General features: G+C 37.5%; 1 protein-coding gene across 48 annotated transcripts in view; it reads left to right on the top strand.

Moving 5' to 3' along the window:
• The window catches only part of USP40 (ubiquitin specific peptidase 40), a 77,197-nt gene that overhangs the window by 7,587 nt on the left and 48,492 nt on the right, over window positions 1-21,118 (top strand). For 19 of the 48 annotated variants that reach the window (XR_011539832.1, XR_011539833.1, XR_011539840.1 and 16 more), the window contains 7 exons: window positions 73-237; window positions 1,798-1,944; window positions 4,730-4,873; window positions 7,025-7,153; window positions 13,010-13,105; window positions 14,754-14,861; window positions 20,353-20,653. Coding sequence is in view for 25 of the 48 variants with exons in the window: in XM_070618594.1 (XP_070474695.1) it covers window positions 73-237; window positions 1,798-1,944; window positions 4,730-4,873; window positions 7,025-7,153; window positions 13,010-13,105; window positions 14,754-14,861; window positions 20,353-20,653 (1,090 nt within the window). In the remaining 23 variants the exon portion in view is untranslated. The other 29 variants (XM_070618608.1, XM_070618609.1, XM_070618596.1 and 26 more) reach the window with 8 other exon arrangements.

Genomic DNA, 21,118 nt, shown 5'->3' with positions numbered 1-21,118 from the left:
AATGTCACTTTAAAAATCTGTTTTAAAACATCTGAAGCACAAAATTACATTTAAAAGTTACCTGTTTTATAGGAAATGAGGCAACATGATGTGCAGGAACTGAATCGAATTCTCTTTAGTGCTTTGGAAACTTCTTTAGTCGGGACCTCCGGCCACGACCTCATCAATCGTCTCTATCACGGAACCATTGTTAACCAGATTGTTTGTAAAGAATGTAAGAATGTCAGTGAAAAGCAGGTGAATATGCAAGAGTATTTGAGTAATAACTTATGTTGTAAATTATAGTTCATGTAATTAGATCTATTATCTGTAAAACTACATGAGGGTTAGAGTTTATTACTAGAAATAACTTTATCAGGTTTTTTTCTTTTTCTCTGGCTACACCCAAGCCATAAGTTTATAATCCAGATTTCTCTATGTAAACTGAAAGAAGCAAATATCTTAAAACATACCTTTAATCTTTAATTCTTTACTCTAATATTTAGGAAATAGATTTGGGGGATGTTTACGAGTAGAGGTCTCTGGCCTCGTGAGAAAAACCCATATTATAGTTGGTGGTTGGAATATTAGAAAAAAAGATCATTAGAGAAGTAGTAAGAATAGTACTGAGAAGTGTTTAAACTGACAAATGTCTGTAATTAAATATTAGATTTAGTTTATTGATGTCTTTCAGAAAGTTCAGTGTACATGTGTGCTTGTTTAACGATTGTATACATAAAGCTGTTATAGTCCTCTTTAAACTAGTGTGACCTTTGATTCTTTGTCATGACACAGATTGCCCATTTAGTCTAATTGGATATTTGCTGATGTAAATATAGTAATCTCTGTTCTACAAGTTATACAGCAGATGATTTCATCACTGAACAGTTGTCTTTAATAAAAATCTTCTTTTGATATGGCAAGAATTATAGAAAGTTTCTGTATTTGACTATGAGTGAAAAATTAAATGGCATTTTCTAAATATTACATTAATTGCTTTTTTGGAATATATGTTTATATTTTCTCTTCTTTTTCTATTTTTTTATGAAAGAGTTGGGGATAAAAAGTACTTTTGGGCCCTTATTGCCTGTACTAATAGAAGGTTTGGTCAGCCTAGTTTGGAAATACTAAGATGTTGTGTGTCTTTGAATTACTGTATAATTGACTTAACTATAATGTAATAATTTACAAAGTAATGTCAAAACATAGTGTATATGAAGATGTTATAAATTACAGACATTGTTTTCACATATATATTATAAACTATATAAATGTTACTTTTATTACTTTAGATTTCCACATGAACTAATTAGTGCTCAATTATTTTACAGTTCTCATAATGCCTTAAGTAATGCTATTGCGGGCACACGAAACTATAAATATGCTTTAAACATGTCACATTTTAAGTGCTTATTGTTAGAAATATGTTGTAGTCCAAGTGTAGTTATAGTAGGATTGATAGGCTCCCATTTTACAAAATATCCTCCTCTTAATTTTCATAAAAATACCTTTTTATCCTGGCTCAGAATAACTTTTTTCTTAAAACTTCCTCAGTATATCTTAAACCAGCCCCAGCAGAAGAAGATGAGGAAGCGGAGTTTACATTAGAGAACCCAGCCCTGCCTTGCTGTCGTAGTCTAGAGACTGAGACAGCACTTATAAACCCAGAATTTCACGTTGTCTGATCTGAGATATATATTTTCATATGCGCAATATTTTAGGAAAAATATATCTGGTTATTCCCAGTATAGGTATGAGTTGGAGATGTGTTTGTGAACCTCTGTGAAATTATTTCTTGAACCTTCATGTGTATTTCAGGAAGACTTCTTAGATCTAACAGTAGCGGTCAAAAATGTGTCAGGTTTGGAAGATGCTCTCTGGAACATGTATGTAGAAGAGGAAATTTTTGACTCTGACAACTTATACCACTGTGGAACTTGTGACAGGCTGGTTAAAGCGGCGAAGGTAATGCTCGATACTCTGCCTTTCTGTCGGGCCCCACTTAGTGCTCAGCAGTAGCAGGTCTATCAAGTGAAGCCGGTTTCTATGAAAAAGTCTGAAAGGTGTACATGAAGCTCTTAATTAATACTAAGGATTGAGAACTCATTTACGGTATACAGTCATGGGCCACATAACAACGTTTCGGTCAACAGTGGACCACGTGTATGACGGTGGTCCCATAAGATTAGCACCCTATAGCCTAGGTGTGTAGGAGGCTATACCATCTGGGTCTGTGTAAGTGCGCTCTGATGTTCGCACCAGGCCAAAATCACCTAACGCTTTTCTCAGAACATATCCCTGTTGTTAAGTGACACATGACTGTACATATCTGTATTTTCATTTTTCACAATAAAGAATTTATTAAGCTTTCAACCCATCAGTTCTCTCAACTTCTTTCTCACCCAGGAAAAATTTATTTGTACCTCAGTGTTTCTTAAATTTATCTTTTTTTGATAAACTCCCCACATCCCTGCTTTTTGCAATTACCGTTTGAAGACGGCAATATGTTTTTATTTCTGCCAACCAAGGAGCTTGTTGAGCTCTGCTTTGTCTACTGTTATGAAAATAGATGGCTTTCTTCGTTTTCCGCATATGTGGTTATTTTACAATGTCCCTGTGTCTGTCCTCCTGACTGTGGCAAATCTAATAGCCCTCTCCTCCTCCCCAGTTGGAAATACTGAACTTGCTGACTCAGGGGCTTGACAGAGTACTTCTGGGTTTCTTTCTGTACAGCAAAGCACAATAGAGGATGAAAGGGGGGCAAGATTTAAGCAACTGATTTCTTCTGCAGTATGGCGTCAGCTCTGCTGCTGTCATTATTGTCTGCAGTGGTCACTATTCCAGTGCTGGTGGATGACACGATAGGCTGTTTATTCCTAGTGTGATAAGCTTGAGCTCAATTCGCTAGTGGTTTTTGAGCACTTACTTAAAGAACTACCACAAAGACACATCTTCACAGTTACTCTGTTAAAGAGAGAGCACTGTTCCTAGAGCTGACAGTTATTAAATTTTCCAATAAAGAAAATGAGGATTGATGTAGATAACATGATATTGATTTGGATCCTGGAGATTGTAGGTGAAAATGTAATAAAAACAATAAACCCCATGCTTGTAGCTTTCACAACAGGATTTGAAACCAGGTGAATTTTGTATTGTTCAGTATATAATTCTGTCCAGCCTTTGCCCTTTTATGAAACCCAAAGAGAGAGGTTTTTTAAATTTTTTTTTTGAGGAAGATTAGCCCTGAGCTAACATCTGCCGCCAACCCTCCTCTTTTTCCTGAGGAACACTGGCCCTGAGCTAACATTGTGCCCAGCTTCCTCTACTTTATATGTGGGATGCCTGCCACAGCATGGCTTGATAAGCATTGTATAGGTCCACACCCAGGATCTGAACCAGCAAACCCCGGGCCACTGAAGCGGAATGTGCAAACTTAACCACTGCACCACCAGGCTGGCCCCCCGAGAGGTTTATTTTTTTCCTATTTATTTTGTATTTCACTTTTGATGTTCCAACTACAATCTAATAAATATGAAGTTCAGAGTATGGAAAATCTTGGAAAGATACTTGAACAAATTCTTAGTTTTGGTTGAACTTAATTTGCATGTAAGTAAAACAAGAACCTTTTGCTAAACCAAAGCAGTTGTTTTATGCACCTTTTATATCATTGGTTTAATTCTTTTTCAAAGGAAATTTTTTGATCTTGATACTTCCAGGATTGCCTTCTTTTCTAGTTGCATTAGATTTATTGCATTCTAAGTTTAAGTTTGGTCGTGCTACCTAAATTAACGCAGATTTTTTTGTTCTTAGCAATCTTTCTTTTCTCAGCCACATTATAGTTGAAGTTACTTGGTTTTTTTAGATGTATTTTTTGAGCTTGTTTGAAAATCTTTCCTGTTGTTATATTGCTGTTTTCTCATTTCACTTTTTTTACCCATGAAATTTATGGAATTGTTTTAAATATATTTCTAGGAATGTTAGATATTTATGATTAGGGATAATTTTATATTTGGGGAAGGACTTTTTGGCCCCCTAACATGCCATTAGTGCAAGGGAATTCGGAAAAGCTGATGACTTTTAAGTAAAAAGCAGTTTAATTTCATGCTTTGTTTTAAAGCAAGGAATGAAAACCAAAAGAACCTTTCTTGTCTGCTTTTAAGAACAGTAACTAAACCCCCAATCAGTGGATCTTAACATTTGGGGAGTTAGAGCCCTTTGGAAAGTCTAATGAAAGCTATAGATCTCCTCCCCAGAAAAATACATAAACACATACAATTTTCCTATAATTTCAAGGGTTTGGATCCGTTGAAACAGGTCCCTAGATCCCAAGTTAAGAGCTCCAGTTCTTCAGGAAATAAAAAGATCTGTGTGTCTGCTGGGTAAAGTGCAGACACTGAGGAAGAAGGAGGAAGGCCAGACCTCAGGAAGGAAAGGAGCCCTGTTAGAGGGGGGAGCACGCAGTGACAACACGCCCATCAGAGCTTTGCTTTTAGGATATCAACACTGAAAACATAAAATTGAGTTGTAAATATTTAGTTGTAAGCGTAAATGAATGGCGTCACCTTTAGTCCATAAAATAGATGAGTTTATATCAAGAAGTATATTGAGTCCTTGGTGATGAGTTTATGTGATTTAAGGACATATTTCTCTTACAACTCTCATAGGTTTCTTTTTCATATCTTAAGAAATATTATGTATTCTTTTATATAACTCTGCTTTTAAAAAACTTTCAAATTTTTTCTTTTAACAGTCAGCCAAATTACGTAAGCTGCCTCCCTTTCTTACTGTTTCGTTGTTAAGATTTAATTTTGATTTTGTGAAGTGTGAACGATACAAGGAAACTAGCTGTTATACCTTCCCTCTCCGGATCAATCTCAAGCCTTTTTGTGAACAGGTTTGAACTATTTTCTTTTGCAATTCTTTCTTCTCCCCCTCAAGATTGAATCTTTTATTCACCTGATTTTCAGTTGGTTTGTTGCAGAATCTCTCAGCCTTGGCACTTTAACATTTTGAGTTGGATAGTTGTTTGTTGTGGTGGGCTGTCCCATTCTTCCTAGGATGTTAAGCAGCATCCCAGGCATCTGCCTACTAGATGACAGTCGAATTCCCTCCTCCCCGACCCCCAGTAGTGACAAAAATGTCTGTAGACCTTGCCAAGTGTCCATGTCTCCTGGGGGCGGGGAGGAGGGCTCGCTCCAGCTGAGAACCATTGGTTTATTACAGTCCTCCTGAATTTCCAAAGTAGGGAATTGTTCTCAGTCCTTTTTATTAGACTCTCCTTGGACAGTCTTTGAAATGAAAATTGAAGAACAAAGTTAGAAATGACCCTGCATTAGGAAGAAATCATTAATGAGCACTCTGCTGTTTGGATTTAGTTTACTTTAGATGTAGTAATGAACTACACATCTAGAAAATGAAAGGTAATTGGAACTTCTCTAGTCTAGAAGTTGTAGTCTTCAAGACATGGGAAGGAGAAAGTTTTGAAAAGAATTTAATTATGTAATCAACCTACTTTATACTCCATTTAAAAATATTTTCTATATAATTACTGTAATGCCAAGATCAGAGTGATAAGACTAATGTATTTCTTATTACAAATCATTCTTTATGTATTTATTAAGACCAGAACATTGATGAGCTAGCTATTAAAAGTATCTTTTTTTAAATGTTCATAAATTCAGATGGGCCTTCTCTACTTTGAATTTAATTACTGAGCTTTTTGGTTTTTGTTTTATTATATTAATTACCATTCAAAGATTATGATGTTATGTAACTGAGTCTGTTATTGACACACACAGAATAAATAGTTTTTCTAGCATAAATTAATGTACTTCCCCTTCCCCCTATTTACTGCCTGAAAAAAAATTTTTTTTCACGATGAGTTAGTTCTTTTTCTTCCCCAGTTTTATTGAGAACTAATTGACGTATATCACTGTGTAAGATTAAGATGCACAGCCTGACGGCTTGATTTATGTGATGTAAAATGATTACCACAATAGGTTTAATTAACATCCATCATCTCACATGGAAAAATTTTTGTCCTTTTATAAAAATTAGTTTGTCTCATGATTTTAGCATACTTTGAAATAACAAAACTGAAGTAAGTAAAACACTGAGCACTTACCTACCCCTCAATAATTTTACTTTTTGATTTGTATATTAATGAAAAAAGTTGTCACTACATCTTTTTTTACATCTCTCTCTCTTGTGTTTACCTTAACCAGACATTTACAACAATGGTGCTTACTTAAAAAGTTCAATTTTTTAAGCAAACGCTTTCCTCAAATAATTGGCACCCCTCAAGTAACATCCATTTGCAAAGTATCTCTTAACCTAAAGTAGGTTTTTTTTTAATGCCAGTGTAGGTGTTCATCTGTTGGGTCAGTCATAATTATAGAGCACAGTAATTGTAGAAGAGATTGATCATAGAATTAATAAATCCAGAACGAACCTTTTCTTTTAACTAAACTGCATCTACGCAAAACCAGATAGTATTCATAATTGCTAAATTCCTGTTAAATGTGGAGGACTAAAGTGTCAGGAGGCGTGACAGATAGTAGATATGGCTCTGACTTTGAGGCTCGTGACAGTCTAGTTGGAATATAGGACAGATTCAACAGCTAAAGAGCACATTTATAAAACAGCATAGTAGGTGTAATGCAAAGATGGTTTTCTCTGGCTGAAACTATCGTAGACACCCTAGTAGGGTAGTGTGTTGTTATCACAATGGCTTGTATGATCTTAGCCAGAGTACGTAAAAATAACCTCTTGTTTGGATAAATGTTTTCATGTTTAACTAAGAGGCAGAATTTGGTTGGTGTAGTGTGATTGGTATTAGACCAATGATAGGTAATTTTCAATCTAAGAATTAAGAATTTTAAAATTTAAAGCCACTTATTCAAATGTATCTTAAGTTATCCTTAAGGAATAATAAAGAGTGATGTTTCTGATGAATTTCAGTAATTGAAATTCTTTTTTCTCTTTGGTTATGTATCTTCCCATTTTGTGTAAAGTATATCAGTGTTTATATTCTTTTTTCTTGTAGAGTGAATTAGATGATTTGGAATATGTATATGACCTCTTCTCAGTTATTATACACAAAGGTGGTTGCTATGGAGGACATTATCATGTGTATATTAAAGATGTTGATCATTTGGGAAACTGGCAGTTTCAAGTAAGTATAGAAATTAGTGTAGAAATATCTTTGCAATTTTTTCCCATCTCTAGTCCTATTACTTTGGTGAGGATAACCTTTTGCCATTTGTTATATTCTCTGTAGAAAACTTTTTATAGGCACTGAAAGTTGGTACAGGTAGAAGTTTTAAATTTTTATTTCTAAATAATTTCACACTTAGAGAAAAATAACCAGGATGGTATAGACACCTCCTATATACTCTTCACCTAGATTCTCCAGTGGTTAACATTTTGCCACATTTGTACAGGCACACACTCTGTATATACACATACACGGACACAGAGTTAACATTATCGTTATTAGTGCTGAACCCTTTGAAATTAAGTTGAAGGCGTTGGGCCCCTTTAACCCTAAATACTTCAGTGTTTAGCTCCTGAGAAGAAGGACATTCTCTTATGTAAGGACAGATCAAAATCGGGAATTTTAACATTGATAGAATACTAGTGTCTGTTACATAGTTTATGTTCCGGTTTCACCAGGTGTCTCATCCAAATCTTTCATAGCGTTTTCTTTCCCACTTTCGTATCAAGTCCGGGATCATGCATTATATTTAGTTAGCATATCTCTTAAGTCCCCTTTAGTCAATAACCCCTCCTCAGCTTTTCTTGGTTTTTCATGGCACCAACCAATGATACAGATTTTCCTCCTGTATTGTCTTGTAAAAGTCTTACAATTTTGCCTTTTACCTTTAAAACGTTATTCTTCCTGGAATGGTTTCCTCTGAGTGGTGTGAGATTTTTTTTTTTCATTTGAGTACGCAATTGCCCATTACCATTTACTGAATAATCCATTCTTTCCCCACCAATCTACAATGCCACTTCTGTTATGTCAATTGTTTGTTTATATGTGAGTCCACTTTTGGCGCTGTATTCTGTCCATTGTTCTTTTTTTTCTATTTTTTTTCCTATTCCTAGGCAAATACCACATTGTTAATTTCTTTAGCTTTGTAGTAAGTCATGATATCTGGTAGGGCAATTCTTCCTGTGTGTTACATTCTTCAGGAGTGTTGTGCATGTCTTAGCTTTTTATGCTTCTGTGAACATTTCTAGAATCAGCTTGTATACATACATACACACACACACACACACACACAAAAGCAGTGGGGTTTTGACACACCTTTTCATTTTTCTAGAACTCCTTTAATGTCTTATAAAAATGTTTTATAATTTTCTCAAGAACAGAACTTACAGATGTTCTGAGGGAAAGCACTAACTGGGAGTCTGGTAACAGCTATTTGCAATGGGAAGAATTATAATGTATTACACAACAACCCCAAACTCTCAACTAATTTTCTAAAATGTAACTAAAACATAGTAAAACGTCAATATGTAAGCTACAAGTCATCACGTTAGGATGCAGAATGCTTAAAACATGTCTTTCTGGTTATAGAACAGTTAACATTGTCGTTAGTGAATAGTAGCTCCACATGTGGTAAAATGGCTTCTCCTGGTGCCAACAGTATTCAAGGTATACATTCTCTTTGTTCACATTCAATTTGCTTCTCAGAACATCTGTCTGTATTTCTGATGCTCTCTCAGTTGTACTTGGAATATTTTGAGAGATACGTATATGTTTTGTAAAGTTTAGATATTAAAGAAGTCAAACTGTTCTACCAAGAAAGTGTTTACCAGGGCGATGTTCTGTGGGGCTGTCTGTACTTGGTATTTTTTGGACTGTTTGCAGCTAGTGTATTGAAAAGCAGTTATCTTTAGTATGTTGATTTTATAACCAACCATCTTGCTAAACCCTCTTATGTTGTAGACACCTTTGGAAAAAGACAGTTTTGTTTCACCCTTTACAATCTTTTCCTTCCATTTCTTTTATTGCTAGAACTTCAGTTCTAGTTTGGGAAAGGCTGCACGCAAGCATCGCTCTCAAATGCGTCTGCCTCGTATGCGAAGACGCTGACTCGTTGGGCACATTTGCAGCCAGATGAAGTGAAGCACTTCTTGCCTCGTCTGGTCTCTCAGCCGCGGTGTGTCCGTGCCTAGTTGGAGCCGATTCGTATCACCTTACCTTCCTTCTCACACTTTCTCACATTTCCAGGATCCCCTAGTAGAGAGTTCTTGTTCTCTAGAGTGGCCGTTCTCCCCAACCCCTTTCGAACAATTATGTTAGCTTTATTTTATTCTCTCTCAAAGATGAGGTTGAAGGCTTTTATTAAATTCTGATAGAAGCCTGTGAACAGGTCTAATAAACATTATGTTACTGTTGTTTTTCTCTTAGCCTTGCCCACTGTGCTTGTTGGTTTTCTCCTTCCAGTTATGCCTCCATCTGTTGTAATGTTTTTTTCCAATATTGCCAAGTCCCTCTTCAGTCTTAGAAAGTGCTCCACCCTCTGTGCCAGTTCAGCTTCCACCCGGGGAGGTGTCTCTGCTTTCCTCAGTGTCTGTTGCAGCTTCTGCTCAGCCAGGGTCAGCTTTCAGGCACTTTGCTAGCTGGCGGGATTTATCCTCAGGCTTTTGATGCATAAAATATTTATTTGCATTTGCATTTTCAAGTTTATCATTGAGGTCATGCCCAGAGGTAGCTTCACACTGTGTGGTGAGGTAGCTGGTCTCAAGAGTAATGATTCTCTCTTCTGTGTCTTCCTTTTGGGTTGTGCTTCCTTCGACATCTCTACAATTTTGTGTTCATTTCTTCAGAATCGATTGGCTGTTTTCTAGCATGTCAGGCTCTTCTCCCGGTTCTGTTCTGTGACTCCAGAGGGCAGGCATTCTTTTCTTTGATTTTGCTCTCTGCCCTGTTTTTGTACTCTTGAAGCTCTGCTACTTTAGCAAGGTCTTCCTCAGGACTTAAAGGACAGTCGGAAGATTGCTTTCCATTTGTGCTTAGTATGTTTCCTTATTCACAGCTTCTATTAAGCGTCTCATTTGTTGATTTTTTCCTTAGTCTATTGTTTAAGAATCACTAGCTTTTCATCCAGAGCTTTGTGGTAATTTGATCAGGATAATGGTTAGTGCTTTAAGAATTTCAACTTTAGTAGGTGCACCTGCTGGACACTGCTTGTCTCTTTACTAACGTTATCCTGAGAGGTTTCTTGTGCCTAGAGACAAAGGATTCCAAATGTTCTAATCATCGAGAGGTATTGCTCTTTCTGCTTATAGTTCAGCAATTTCTTCTTCTTCTTCTTCAAGGCGCTCTTCCCTGCATTCATGCATTTCTTTAGTAGGTGCTGTCTGCAAGGAATAATTTTCACGATCAACCTCATGTCATTTTCCCTGGGTTAAAGCCAACATTTCAGTCTCTCAGTCTGTCTAGAAGATCATGTCTTTCTTCTAACATGGAGGCTGTTAACTATTCCCAATGGATCTGGCTCTGAAGAAGAGCCTGACCAACCAGATCTATGCCTTCTGCCTTCTGGGGAGCCTTTTGCTTCACTGATGGTTGACCTCACTTCGAACATCATCTTGCATATTTGAAGAAGTGGGACAAAGAAGGCTTCACAACAGCTCCGAGTAGGGAGCCCTGGGACTGGTGCCTCCTGGACCAGCCTGTCCCCACAAGGCCACATTTGTACACTGGCAGAGTGCAGGACCACTGGACGTAGCCCATGTGTCACTGCACCAGTGTGCAAATACTGGGCAATGCCAGCCTGCCTCTCCCCTCCTACCATTTTTAAATCTATTATTCCTTAGTCGTCAATGTCTTTAAACATATTAAACATTCTATTTTCTTCTATACCTGATAATTGCAGTATCTGAAGACTTTGTGGATCTTATTTGGATATCTGCTGGTTCTATTTCCTTGTGATTTGTTATTTTAGACTGTAGGCTTGGTTGCTTGGTTGGTTTTTTTAAGAACTAGATTTATAAAAGTAGTTTGAGGCCTGAGTTGAAAGTGCCTTCCTCCAATAAAGTTATGTGTTTGTCTCTACCACATGCATGGGGGTCACTTCCAACCCTTAACAGCTTTAAAATAAGATCTTGACTTAGTGGTTTTAGAGCCATGCAGCTAGTGTGAGTTTGGGCGACAAAAACACATAAGGACCTACTTGTTATTACAAATTATTAGAGGAAATGTTTTTCCACTTCATCTAGTATCAAGGTCAAAGCAAGCCAGTTCCCCATTGTCTTTTATTGTGGGGTGTGTTTTTTTCTTGGTCATGCTTATATTGAGAGTGTAGCCCTTTTCAGGTTTCTAGGATTTTGCTGGAGTCTGTCTTTGTATAATAAAAAATATGTTATTTGGTCTTTGTCCCAGGTTCCTGGCATAGAGCTCCTTGAAATTTCCTGAGTGATAGGCATATCTTTTGTTGTTGATAATGAATGCCTTTCAACCATACCTGAGCTTACACTAATGAGGTGACTCTTGGTGGGAGCCTAGATACCTTCAGGGTGAGGGCTGGTCACCAGAGGAACCAACCACGTGGCTCGAGGCCTGGAACTTCCAGTCCCACCCCCTGGCCTGGGGAGAGGAGAGGGACTGGAGATTGGAGTCAGCCTCCAAGGGCCAATGAGTTAATCAGTCATGCCACTGTATGAAAATGTCAGTGAAAACTCTGAAACAGGGAGACTAAGGGAGCTTCCGGGTTGGTGAACATATCCATGTGCAGGAAGGGTGGCCACCCCGCCTTCATGGGGACAGAGGCTCCTGTCCTCAGGATCCTTCCTGACCTCGCCCTTTGTACCTCGTCATCAGCTCCTGATTTGTATCTTTTATAATAAATTGTAATCCTGAGTATAAGTTCCTTACTTCTGTGAGCTGTTCAGGAAATTATCAAACCTAAAGTGGGGGTGGTAGGAACCCTGGAATTGGTAATCAGCCAGGCAGAAGTGCAGGTAGCCTGAGGACCCCACTTGCAGCTGCTGTCTGAGGTGGGGGCAGTTTTGTGGGACTTAGCAAAGTTAGTGTCAGAATCGGATTGAATCGAAGGACACCCAGGTGATGGCAGAGAATTGGTTGTTTGGAAAACCAGTTATTCAGCTCCCTACTTGGGGTTGCCCCTTAGGCTTTGTCTCCCAAACCCTGTCCTGTGAGCGTCAGAGTGAAGCTCTGTGTCAGCAGGGTTGGGTAGCTGTAGCCTCAACTCTGGATTTCCTCCTTGGATTCCACTTTCACTTCTTCCTTGAGGATTTTCCTCATATTCTCTACCTAGTTCAGTGCATGTTTAAAAAGATGTTTGTTTTGTTGTGTTGCGTTTTACTTTATCCATCAGTTTTAGTAATTTTACAGCAGAATGTATTTAGTCTGCCTTATTCTTCCACTATTTCATTATTTTTGTCTTAATTGTTTAGAGCTAATTGTATTTATGGTTTTAAGCCAATTTAAAATACTTTTGCAAGATGGCATATTTGGAAAAAATCAATAAAAATGCCTTCTCAGGGGAATTTTGGAATGTTCCCAAAGAAGTTCATAGAATGGGTGAAAACTTGGATGATCAGGAAATAGAAGGGAGTGTTTAAGTTCAGCTTGCAAAGATGGGTAGGATTTTATTAGGCCAACACAAGTGAGTGAGGATAAATTGGATGAAGACCAGAAAATATTTTGAACTGAATGGTATTGGAAATACAGCGTATCAACATTTGTAGGATGCATCTCACGTAGTGCTTAGTTGGGAAGATGTGGACCCCACTTTGTGTGTTGTGCTGGAGGCTTTGCTTACCTCACAGTCCCCATTTACAGATAATGCCAGAAAAGTTAAGTGACTTGTCCAGGACTGTTCAACCAGAGCTGGAATCCAAAGCCAGGTCTGCCTGATTCCAAAACATGTAGAAATTATTATGATGCTTTTATCATTTCTGCATCTTGAAACCTCTGTAGCACAAACATTCCTATTTTGTTAATTACCTTTTAAGGGATTACTGATAGAAACTTTATTATTTTCCTTTATAGGAGGAAAATAGTAAACCAGATGTGAATTTGAAAGACCTTCAGAATGAAGAAGAGATTGATGATCCACTGATGATTCTAAAAACAATCTTATTACAGGTAGGGAGAGTGTGTGTGTGTTTATATTTGTGTGTGTGTGTATATCATATAAATGAGATTTGTTGGTAGAACTGATATTACTATTCATAGTCTTTTTTTCCTTTGAGACTTCTCTATGTGTGTTTAAAAAATTTTTTTTACTGGAGACTTTCTGGTTATAAAAGAAATACATATTCCTGGTAGAAAATTTAAGAGGAGAAAATACCCTAGAAAATATATAAAGAAAACAAAAAGTATCAATAAACCAAATGCCTAGACATTAACACTTTGATGTATATTCTTTGCATTCTGCTTTCTTTGTGTTTATATACATATATTGGGATTGGGTTTGGGTATTCTTGGTATTGTTATTGCCATTTTAAGTAGAATTGGGATTTACTTTTCATACTGTTTTGGATTTACTGTTTTCCCATATTATCCTTTTAATGTCTGTAGGACCCTGAAGTTATGTCCCCTTTTTCATTCCTAATGTAATACCTCAAGTATATGACTTTTAATGTTTGCTTAGTACCCTATAGTAAAGATAGCAGGTCTTCTTTCGTTTATTCATTCATTCTTAATAAGTGACTTTTCATAATTTTTAGTAGGGTCCTAGACTGAGTCCTTTAACTGTATTGGTCTATGGCCACTGTATTAGTCTGCTAGGGCGGCCGTAACAAAATCCCACAGATGGGGGGCTTCGACAACAGACGTTTATTTCTCCCAGTTCTGGAGGCTGGGAGCCCAAGGTCAGGATGTCAGCAGGTTTGGTTTCCTCTGATACCTCTCTCCTTGGCTTGCAGACAGCTGCCTTCTTGCTATGTCCTCACACGTTCTTTCCTATGTGCCTGTGCATCCCTGGCGTCTCTGTGTGTGTCCACATTGCCTCTTCTTCCAAGGACACCAGTCAGGATTAGGGCCCACCATAATGGTCTCATTTTAATTTAATCAGTTCTTTAAAGGCCCTAGCCAGATATGGTCACAGTTGAAATTATGAGGGTTAGAACTTCAACATAGGAATTTTGGTCAGGGGACACATTTCAGCCCTTAATAGTCACTTCTTGCCCCTTTTTAGAACTTGTTTGTACTTCAAAGCATTCAGAAAAGACATTAATAATCCTTCTTTGCACGTAAATATTTCTTCTAAAAATCCCACATAATATCAGGAATTTACCAAAGCTCAGAATAATCTGGATATTGCTCTTTAAATGTTTAAACTTCGGCACATGGAAAGTGGCATAATTCAAGTTTTCTAAACTGAGGCTTAATCTACTGTTTTTTTTTTTAAAGATTTTATTTTTTTTCCTTTTTCTCCCCAAAGCCCCGTGGTACATAGTTGTATATTCTTCGTTCTGGGTCCTTCTAGTTGTGGCATGCGGGATGCTGCCTCACCATGGTTTGATGAGCAGTGCCATGTCCGCGCCCAGGTTCGAACCAACGAAACACTGGGCCACCTGCAGCGGAGCACACGAACTTAACCACTTGGCCACGGGGCCAGCCCCTTAATCTACTTTTTAAAAAACTTTTTCTTTTGAAATAATTATGGTTAATCTACTTACACATTTGCTGTTTTAGACACGTTTAATTAGATGTGATCCTGTTGAACTCATAAATATTGCAGTTATATCTTATCAGATTTTCTTAAAATAGTTTGTATTTCTTTCCTAAGGAGGAGAGTAATCTAATTCCTGTTGATCAGCTGGGCCAGAAACTCTTGAAAAAGATAGGAATATCTTGGAACAAGAAGTATAGAAAACAGTATGGACCGTTGCGAAAGGTAACACATGGTGTCATTATAGGAAGTCCTATTCCCAGGAAATTTTATTATGATCCCAGCAACATGAATTCCTTTGCTGAAGGAAATTTAAATTAGGTGAAAATAAAATCACTATTTTTGTTTAATGGTTAGAATTCAATTAAGTACTTATTGAGTATTAAGTTATTAAGTAATTTTTATCATAGAATCAAGAAGTAAGCAAAAAAAGATCACAGCAGCAAAAATCACAAAGTGCATACCCTAAAGCTTATCATTTTACTTATAGAAATGTCTTCAGATATTCAGCCAAATTTCACTTGATCTTTCTTTTACACACAAGTTTAGTAAACTTGGTGATCTGGTTTCCTAGGCTGTAAGATTAGATGCAAAAACTGGTACTTCCAGAAATAAGACAACTTACTGAAAACAAGCAAAGCAGCAGAACACTCGGGAAATATTTTGGACTCTTTCTTGTAGGAGCGAAGAGCTTGTGTGCTTCCCTAAGTGCTTCCGTGTGTCTTAATTAGACCGTGCTTGTAAATGAATCTTAGCTTCGTAAAGGAAGTTAGCTTTTATTCATAGAGTTGACTGACAGATTCATTTTGACTACCGATTGGATTTTGTCAAACGCTGGGGGTTTTTTTACAGCTATCAATATAATCATATGGATTTTCTTTTTTATTCTGTTGATTGATATTTTCAGTGTTAAGCAAATCTTATGTTTCTGGGATAAATCACACTTGGTCATGATATATTTTTATGCATTGCTATATTTATTTGGCTCATATTTTATTAAGGATTTTTGTGTCTATGTTTATGAGAGAGATCAGTCTTTTCTTTTTTTGTAATGTCTGTCAGATTTTAGTATCAGAGTTGGGAAATACTCTCTTTTTTATATTTTTGGAAAGAATTTTTCTAGCATCAGTTTATTATTTCTTTCTTAAATGTTTGGTGAAGCCATTTAGACCTGCAACGTTTTTTGTAGTAAGGTTTTTAAATTATAGTTTTAATTTCTTTGATTGTAGAGTTATGTTTCAGTTACTTCTTGCACTGTTTTGGAAAATTGTAGATAAAAGGAATTTATCCGTTTATCTGTGGTGTTAAACTTATGGGCAGAAGGTTGTTCAAAACAACCCATATTATCTTTTTAGTGTCTGTAGGACCTGCAGTTATTTCCTTTTTTTGGTTCCTAGTATTAATAATTTGTGTTTTCTCCCTTTTTCCCAATCTTATTTGGGGCTTATCAAGTTTATTAAACTTTTTAAAAAACAAACTTTTGCCTTTGCCCATTTTCTCTACTACTCATCTGTTTTCTATTTCATTGATTTCAGCTCTTGTTTTTAATTATTTCCTTCCTTTTATCTCTAGTATTTGATTTGATCATCTTTTTCTAGCTTCTTGGGTTAGTATCTCAGTTCTTTTTAAACCTTCCTTTTTTTTTTTTTTTTTTTTAAAGATTTTATTTTTTCCTGTTTCTCCCCAAAGCCCCTGGTACATAGTTGTATATTCTTCGTTGTGGGTCCTCCTAGTTGTGGCATATGGGACGCTGCCTCAGCGTGGTTTGATGAGCAGTGCCATGTCCGCGCCCAGGATTTGAACCAATGAAACACTGGGCCGCGTGCAGTGGAGCATGTGAACTTAACCACTCAGCCACGGGGCCAGCCCCTTTAAACCTTCCTTTTAATACATGTTTTTAAAGCTTTAAATTTCCTTCAAAGCACTAATTTAGCTGCAGCTAAATTTGACATGTTTTCATTGTCATTCAGTTCAAAATATTTTGTAATTTTCCTTGTAATTCTTTCTTTGACCCGTGAGGTTTTTGGAAGTATGTTGCTTACTTTCCAAATATTTGGGGGAGATTTCTAATTATCTTCTTGTTACATCTATAAATTGATTTCTAGTTAATTCCATCATACTTTGAGAGCATGCTCTCTGTGATTTCAGTTCTTTTGCAATTACTGAGACTCGTTTCATGCCTTAGAATATGGTCTCTCCTGCTGAATGTTCTGTGTTCCCTGAAGAGTTATTTTCTGCAGTTGTTGGTATGGTGTTTCATACATGTCAGCTCGGTCAAATTGGTTAATAGTGTTATGTCTTCTCTGTTCTTACTCATTTTTCTGTCTACTTCTTGCATCAATTACTGAGAGAGGAGTTTTTAAATCTCCAACTATAACTGTGGATTTGTCTCTTCCTCCTTTTGACAAAATTTTGACGCTGTCACTTCGGCTATTCTGAAGCTGTGTGATTAAGTGCACACACATTCTGCATTGTTATGGCCCCTGATGTGAAATGCCCTTCTTTTATCTCTGCTAATATTCGTTGCCTTTCGGCCTTGTCTGGTATTAATGTAACCATACAAGCTTTTTTATGCAAGTGTGTCTTTTGCAAACAGTATGAAGTTGGTTTTTATTTATTTTGGAAAACTGTGATTTTTAAGGAATTTGTTCTTTTATCTAAAGTGTTGAATTTATCATAAAGTTGTTTGAAATATCACCATGTTATCCTTTTAATGTCTGTAAGTCCTGAAGTTATGTTCCCTATTTCATTTCTGATATTGATAATTTGTGCTTTGTAGCTTTCTTTCTTTCTTTCTTTTTTGTGAGGAAGATTGGCCTGAGCTAACATCTCTTGCCAATCTTCCTCTTTTTGCGTGAGGAAGATTATTGCTGAGCTAACATCTGTGCCAGTCTTCCTCTGTTTTATGTAGGATGCTGCCACAGCGTGGCTCAACAAACAGTACTAGGTCTGTTCCTGGGATCCGAACCTGCAAACCCTGGGCCACCAAAGCAGAACGTGCAAACTTAACCAGTACACCACCAGGCCAGCCCCAAACTTTCTGTTTTTATCCGTCTTGCTAAAGGTTTATCAAATTTATTAAACTTTTTTTTAAAAACTTTGCTTTTCTTGATTTTCTCTACTGTTCTGTTTTGTTTTTTTGGTGAGGAAGATGGTGCCTGAGCTAACATCCATGCCAGTCTTCCTCTGTTTTGTGTATGGGACACCACCACAGCATGGCTCAGTGAGCTGTATGTAGGTCTGTGCCTGGGATCCAAACCCAAGAACCCCAGGCTGCTGCGCAAACTTAACCACTCGGCCACAGGGCCGGCCCCTGTTGATCTGTCTTCAAATTCACTGGTTCTTTCTTCTGTAACCAGACTTCTGTTAAGCCCAGCCAATGAACTTTTTGCTTCAGATATTGTATTTTTCAGCTGTAAAATTTCTACTTAATTCTTATTTAGAGTGTCCATTTCTCTGCTGAAATTCCCCATCTGAACCCACTCTGTCCATCCTTTCCTATAAGTTAACTTATTTTTAGTAACTTTGTTATTACAACATCTGGATTGTTTCTGAGTCTATTTCTATTAACTTATTTTTATTAACTTCGTTATTACAACATCTGGATTGTTTCTGAGTCTATTTCTATTAACTTATTCTCTCTTGCGAATTGACTGTATCATCTCTTGATGGCTAATCACATTGTCCTGTTTCTTTGCATATCATATAATCTTATATTGCCTCCTGGACACTGTGGATGATGTGTTGTGGAGACTGTGGATTGTGTTCTTGATCTCTAAAGGGTTCCACGTTATGTTCTAACAGGCCATCAAATACCTTTGAATCGCCCTGATCCTCTGGAAGCTTCATTTGGGGCTGTGGTAGGGTGGGTCTGTTGCAGTTTTGCTGTTAGTCCTATGGAGTAGCTCTTAGTCCTGGGCCATGCATGGTCCTTCCTCTTAAGGAAGACTTAGCAAACTGTGGCCTGTGGGCAAAAAAGGGCCTGCTGCCTGCTTTGGTACAGCCGTGAGCTAGGAACTGTCTTTACATTTTTAAATGGTTATTTTTAAAAAGTTGTATCAGTACCTACATAATGTCTTCAAGTTTGCCTCCTAGCCCACAAAGCCTAAAATGTTTACTCTCTGGCCCTTTGTGAAAGAGTTTGCCAACCCCAAACCTAGGGCATGCCGGCCCTTCTAGGGTTTCAGTGGAGAGCCTCAGAAGTTTGTCATACATCTCCAGTTTGGCAGGGCTTTAGCTCCGTGCTCTTTCTACCCAGCAGCAGGGTGCTAGAATCTCTGCTCAGATCCAGACCCTCCCAGCCTCTGCTTTACGCTGGGTTCCCAGGGTCTGGGGCGGTTTGTGCACCATTCACCAAGGATTTGAGGTGGTTTGATACAGATTCGGGGCTCCTTTATAGGAGTTTCCCTTTCGCTTTCTAGCCTCTCTGGCCTTCTCACCTTTTGTTTCCTCCGCCACCCTGTAAGACTCCTGCCCTTTGCTTGAACTCTCTTCCTCTGTGCCCTGCTGCCCGCTGGGAAGAGGAGGATTAGTGTAGAACTTGGCCTGTGTGCTTCTCTTTGTTGGAGGATTATGTTCCCCCCACGTTATGCCTGCCTTGGTTACTCTCCAAGCACTTGTTTTCGTTGTTTTGTCTAGAGTTTATCATTTTTATCAGGAGGCTTAGTCCAATAAGACTTCCCTGCCATTACTAGGACCAGACTGTACTGAAGTTTGAGGCTTAAAAGAGTTAATCCTCAATTATCAAAGAAAAAATTATTTATTCAGAAAGTTCCTTACTCAAAGGTTTCAAATTGTTGATATTTTATTGTACCTAAAACAAATTAGCTAAAAACTATTTTACCATCGATTATACAGTGTTAACAATATGTTTGGGGGGGGGGGTCATATGCCCCATGCCCTTCTGTTTGTGATAAAATAGTACTTTTGATTAGAGAGTTTTCGTTACCACAAATTCTTTCTTTTCAAGAGAAAAGAATTTTCCATACTGATTGATGAGCTAAGCAGATGTTACATAAACCTCCCAGGTGATTTTCCCTGTAAAGTTTGTGCTGAGAGAAGAGGAGGGACTGCAAGGCCACGCAGAGACTGGGAGTGAGAGAGGAGAGGGTGCCGGGGGCTCGACCGAGCGCAGCTGAGCCTGTCGCTGGAAGAGCTGGAGAAACAGCGTCTGGGATTGACTTCAGCCTTTCTCTGCTTTGATGTCCTGAGCTAGCCTGTAGCTTCCAGGACAGACAACATTCAATTTAATTAATGTTAAACAATCGTTAGGCCTTTAATTATTACTTTATCCCAGCAGGGTTTGTCTGGGTCACTAGTTTTGAAATTATCTTCTATGGTGCTTCTCTGTGGTTGCCTTTGTTCTGTGCTTTGTTTGTTTAGATTGCTCTAAACATTTCAGAAGTATTTGCTCTACCTAATCTGTTTGAGTAAAGTACTTTTTTAAACAGCAGTATTAAGGTATAATTAAAATATTTTTAGATTGTGGCATGGCAGCTTTGTCCCTTGATGCAGCTGTTAGCTTAACAGAGAGTGCTCTGATATTTATTAAATGTTCTGTTATGGCCCAAATGGGTGTTTTTTCCTCCTGGCTGGCCAGGCTAAAAATAAAGGTGAAGTTAAAATATGTAATCACAGAGAGGAAGATAAAGTTTTTATGCTGTCTAATTACAAAAATTTTTTATTAACCTAGTATTTGTTTTTTGTTTTTGTATAGTTCTTACAGCTTCATTCTCAGACATTTCTACTCAGTTCAGATGAAAGTACAGTTCGTCTCTTGAAGAACTCTACTCTCCAGGCTGAGCCTGATTTCCAAAGGAATGATCAACAAATTTTCAAGACCCTTCCTTCAGAATCCCCAGGATTCAATGGTAGAACGTCCTGTCCCCACTGGTTTGATATAAATGATTCCAAAGTCCAACCGATCAAGGAAAAGGATATTCAACAGCAGTTTCAGGGTAAAGAAAGTGCCTACATGTTGTTTTATCGGAAATCCCAGTTGCAGAGACCCCCTGAAGGTATGGAGAGAGAAATGATCCTATTTGTGTAAGTTAATGACTTTAGAAGATAAATATTGATTGCTATCTTAATTTTTACCCTTTTAAAAGAAAATTAGTCTTGGAACATTTTTAAATTTTTTAAAGCTAACAGTAGGAAATGCATTACACCAGATGAAATCCAACAGTCTGTCATTTTATAAAGATTATATATTTCTATTTAATTTTTTCCCCTCTAATAATATGAGACAACAGTTAGATTTTCAAAATTGGATTTTCTGGGATCACACAATGTTTTCTTGTTGTGTGGGCTACTTCCACGTGATTCCCTTATGGACAGGTTTGGCTCTGTTATTCACCAGGTGTTGCCTTTGAGTTGTAAGTGGCCTTGGTCTTGTTTTCATATGTTCCCTTTCTTATGTTCTTATTTTCCTTTCCCTCAAGGTAATGTGTTCTCTGAGCAGTTGCACTTGAAGTATCTTTGAA

The sequence above is a fragment of the Equus przewalskii genome, chromosome 5 (genome assembly GCF_037783145.1).
Source record: "Equus przewalskii isolate Varuska chromosome 5, EquPr2, whole genome shotgun sequence".
Classification (NCBI taxonomy): Eukaryota; Metazoa; Chordata; class Mammalia; order Perissodactyla; family Equidae; genus Equus; species Equus przewalskii.
The sequence above is the reverse complement of the archived record's forward strand: the minus strand, read 5'-3'. Positions and strand labels throughout refer to the sequence as shown.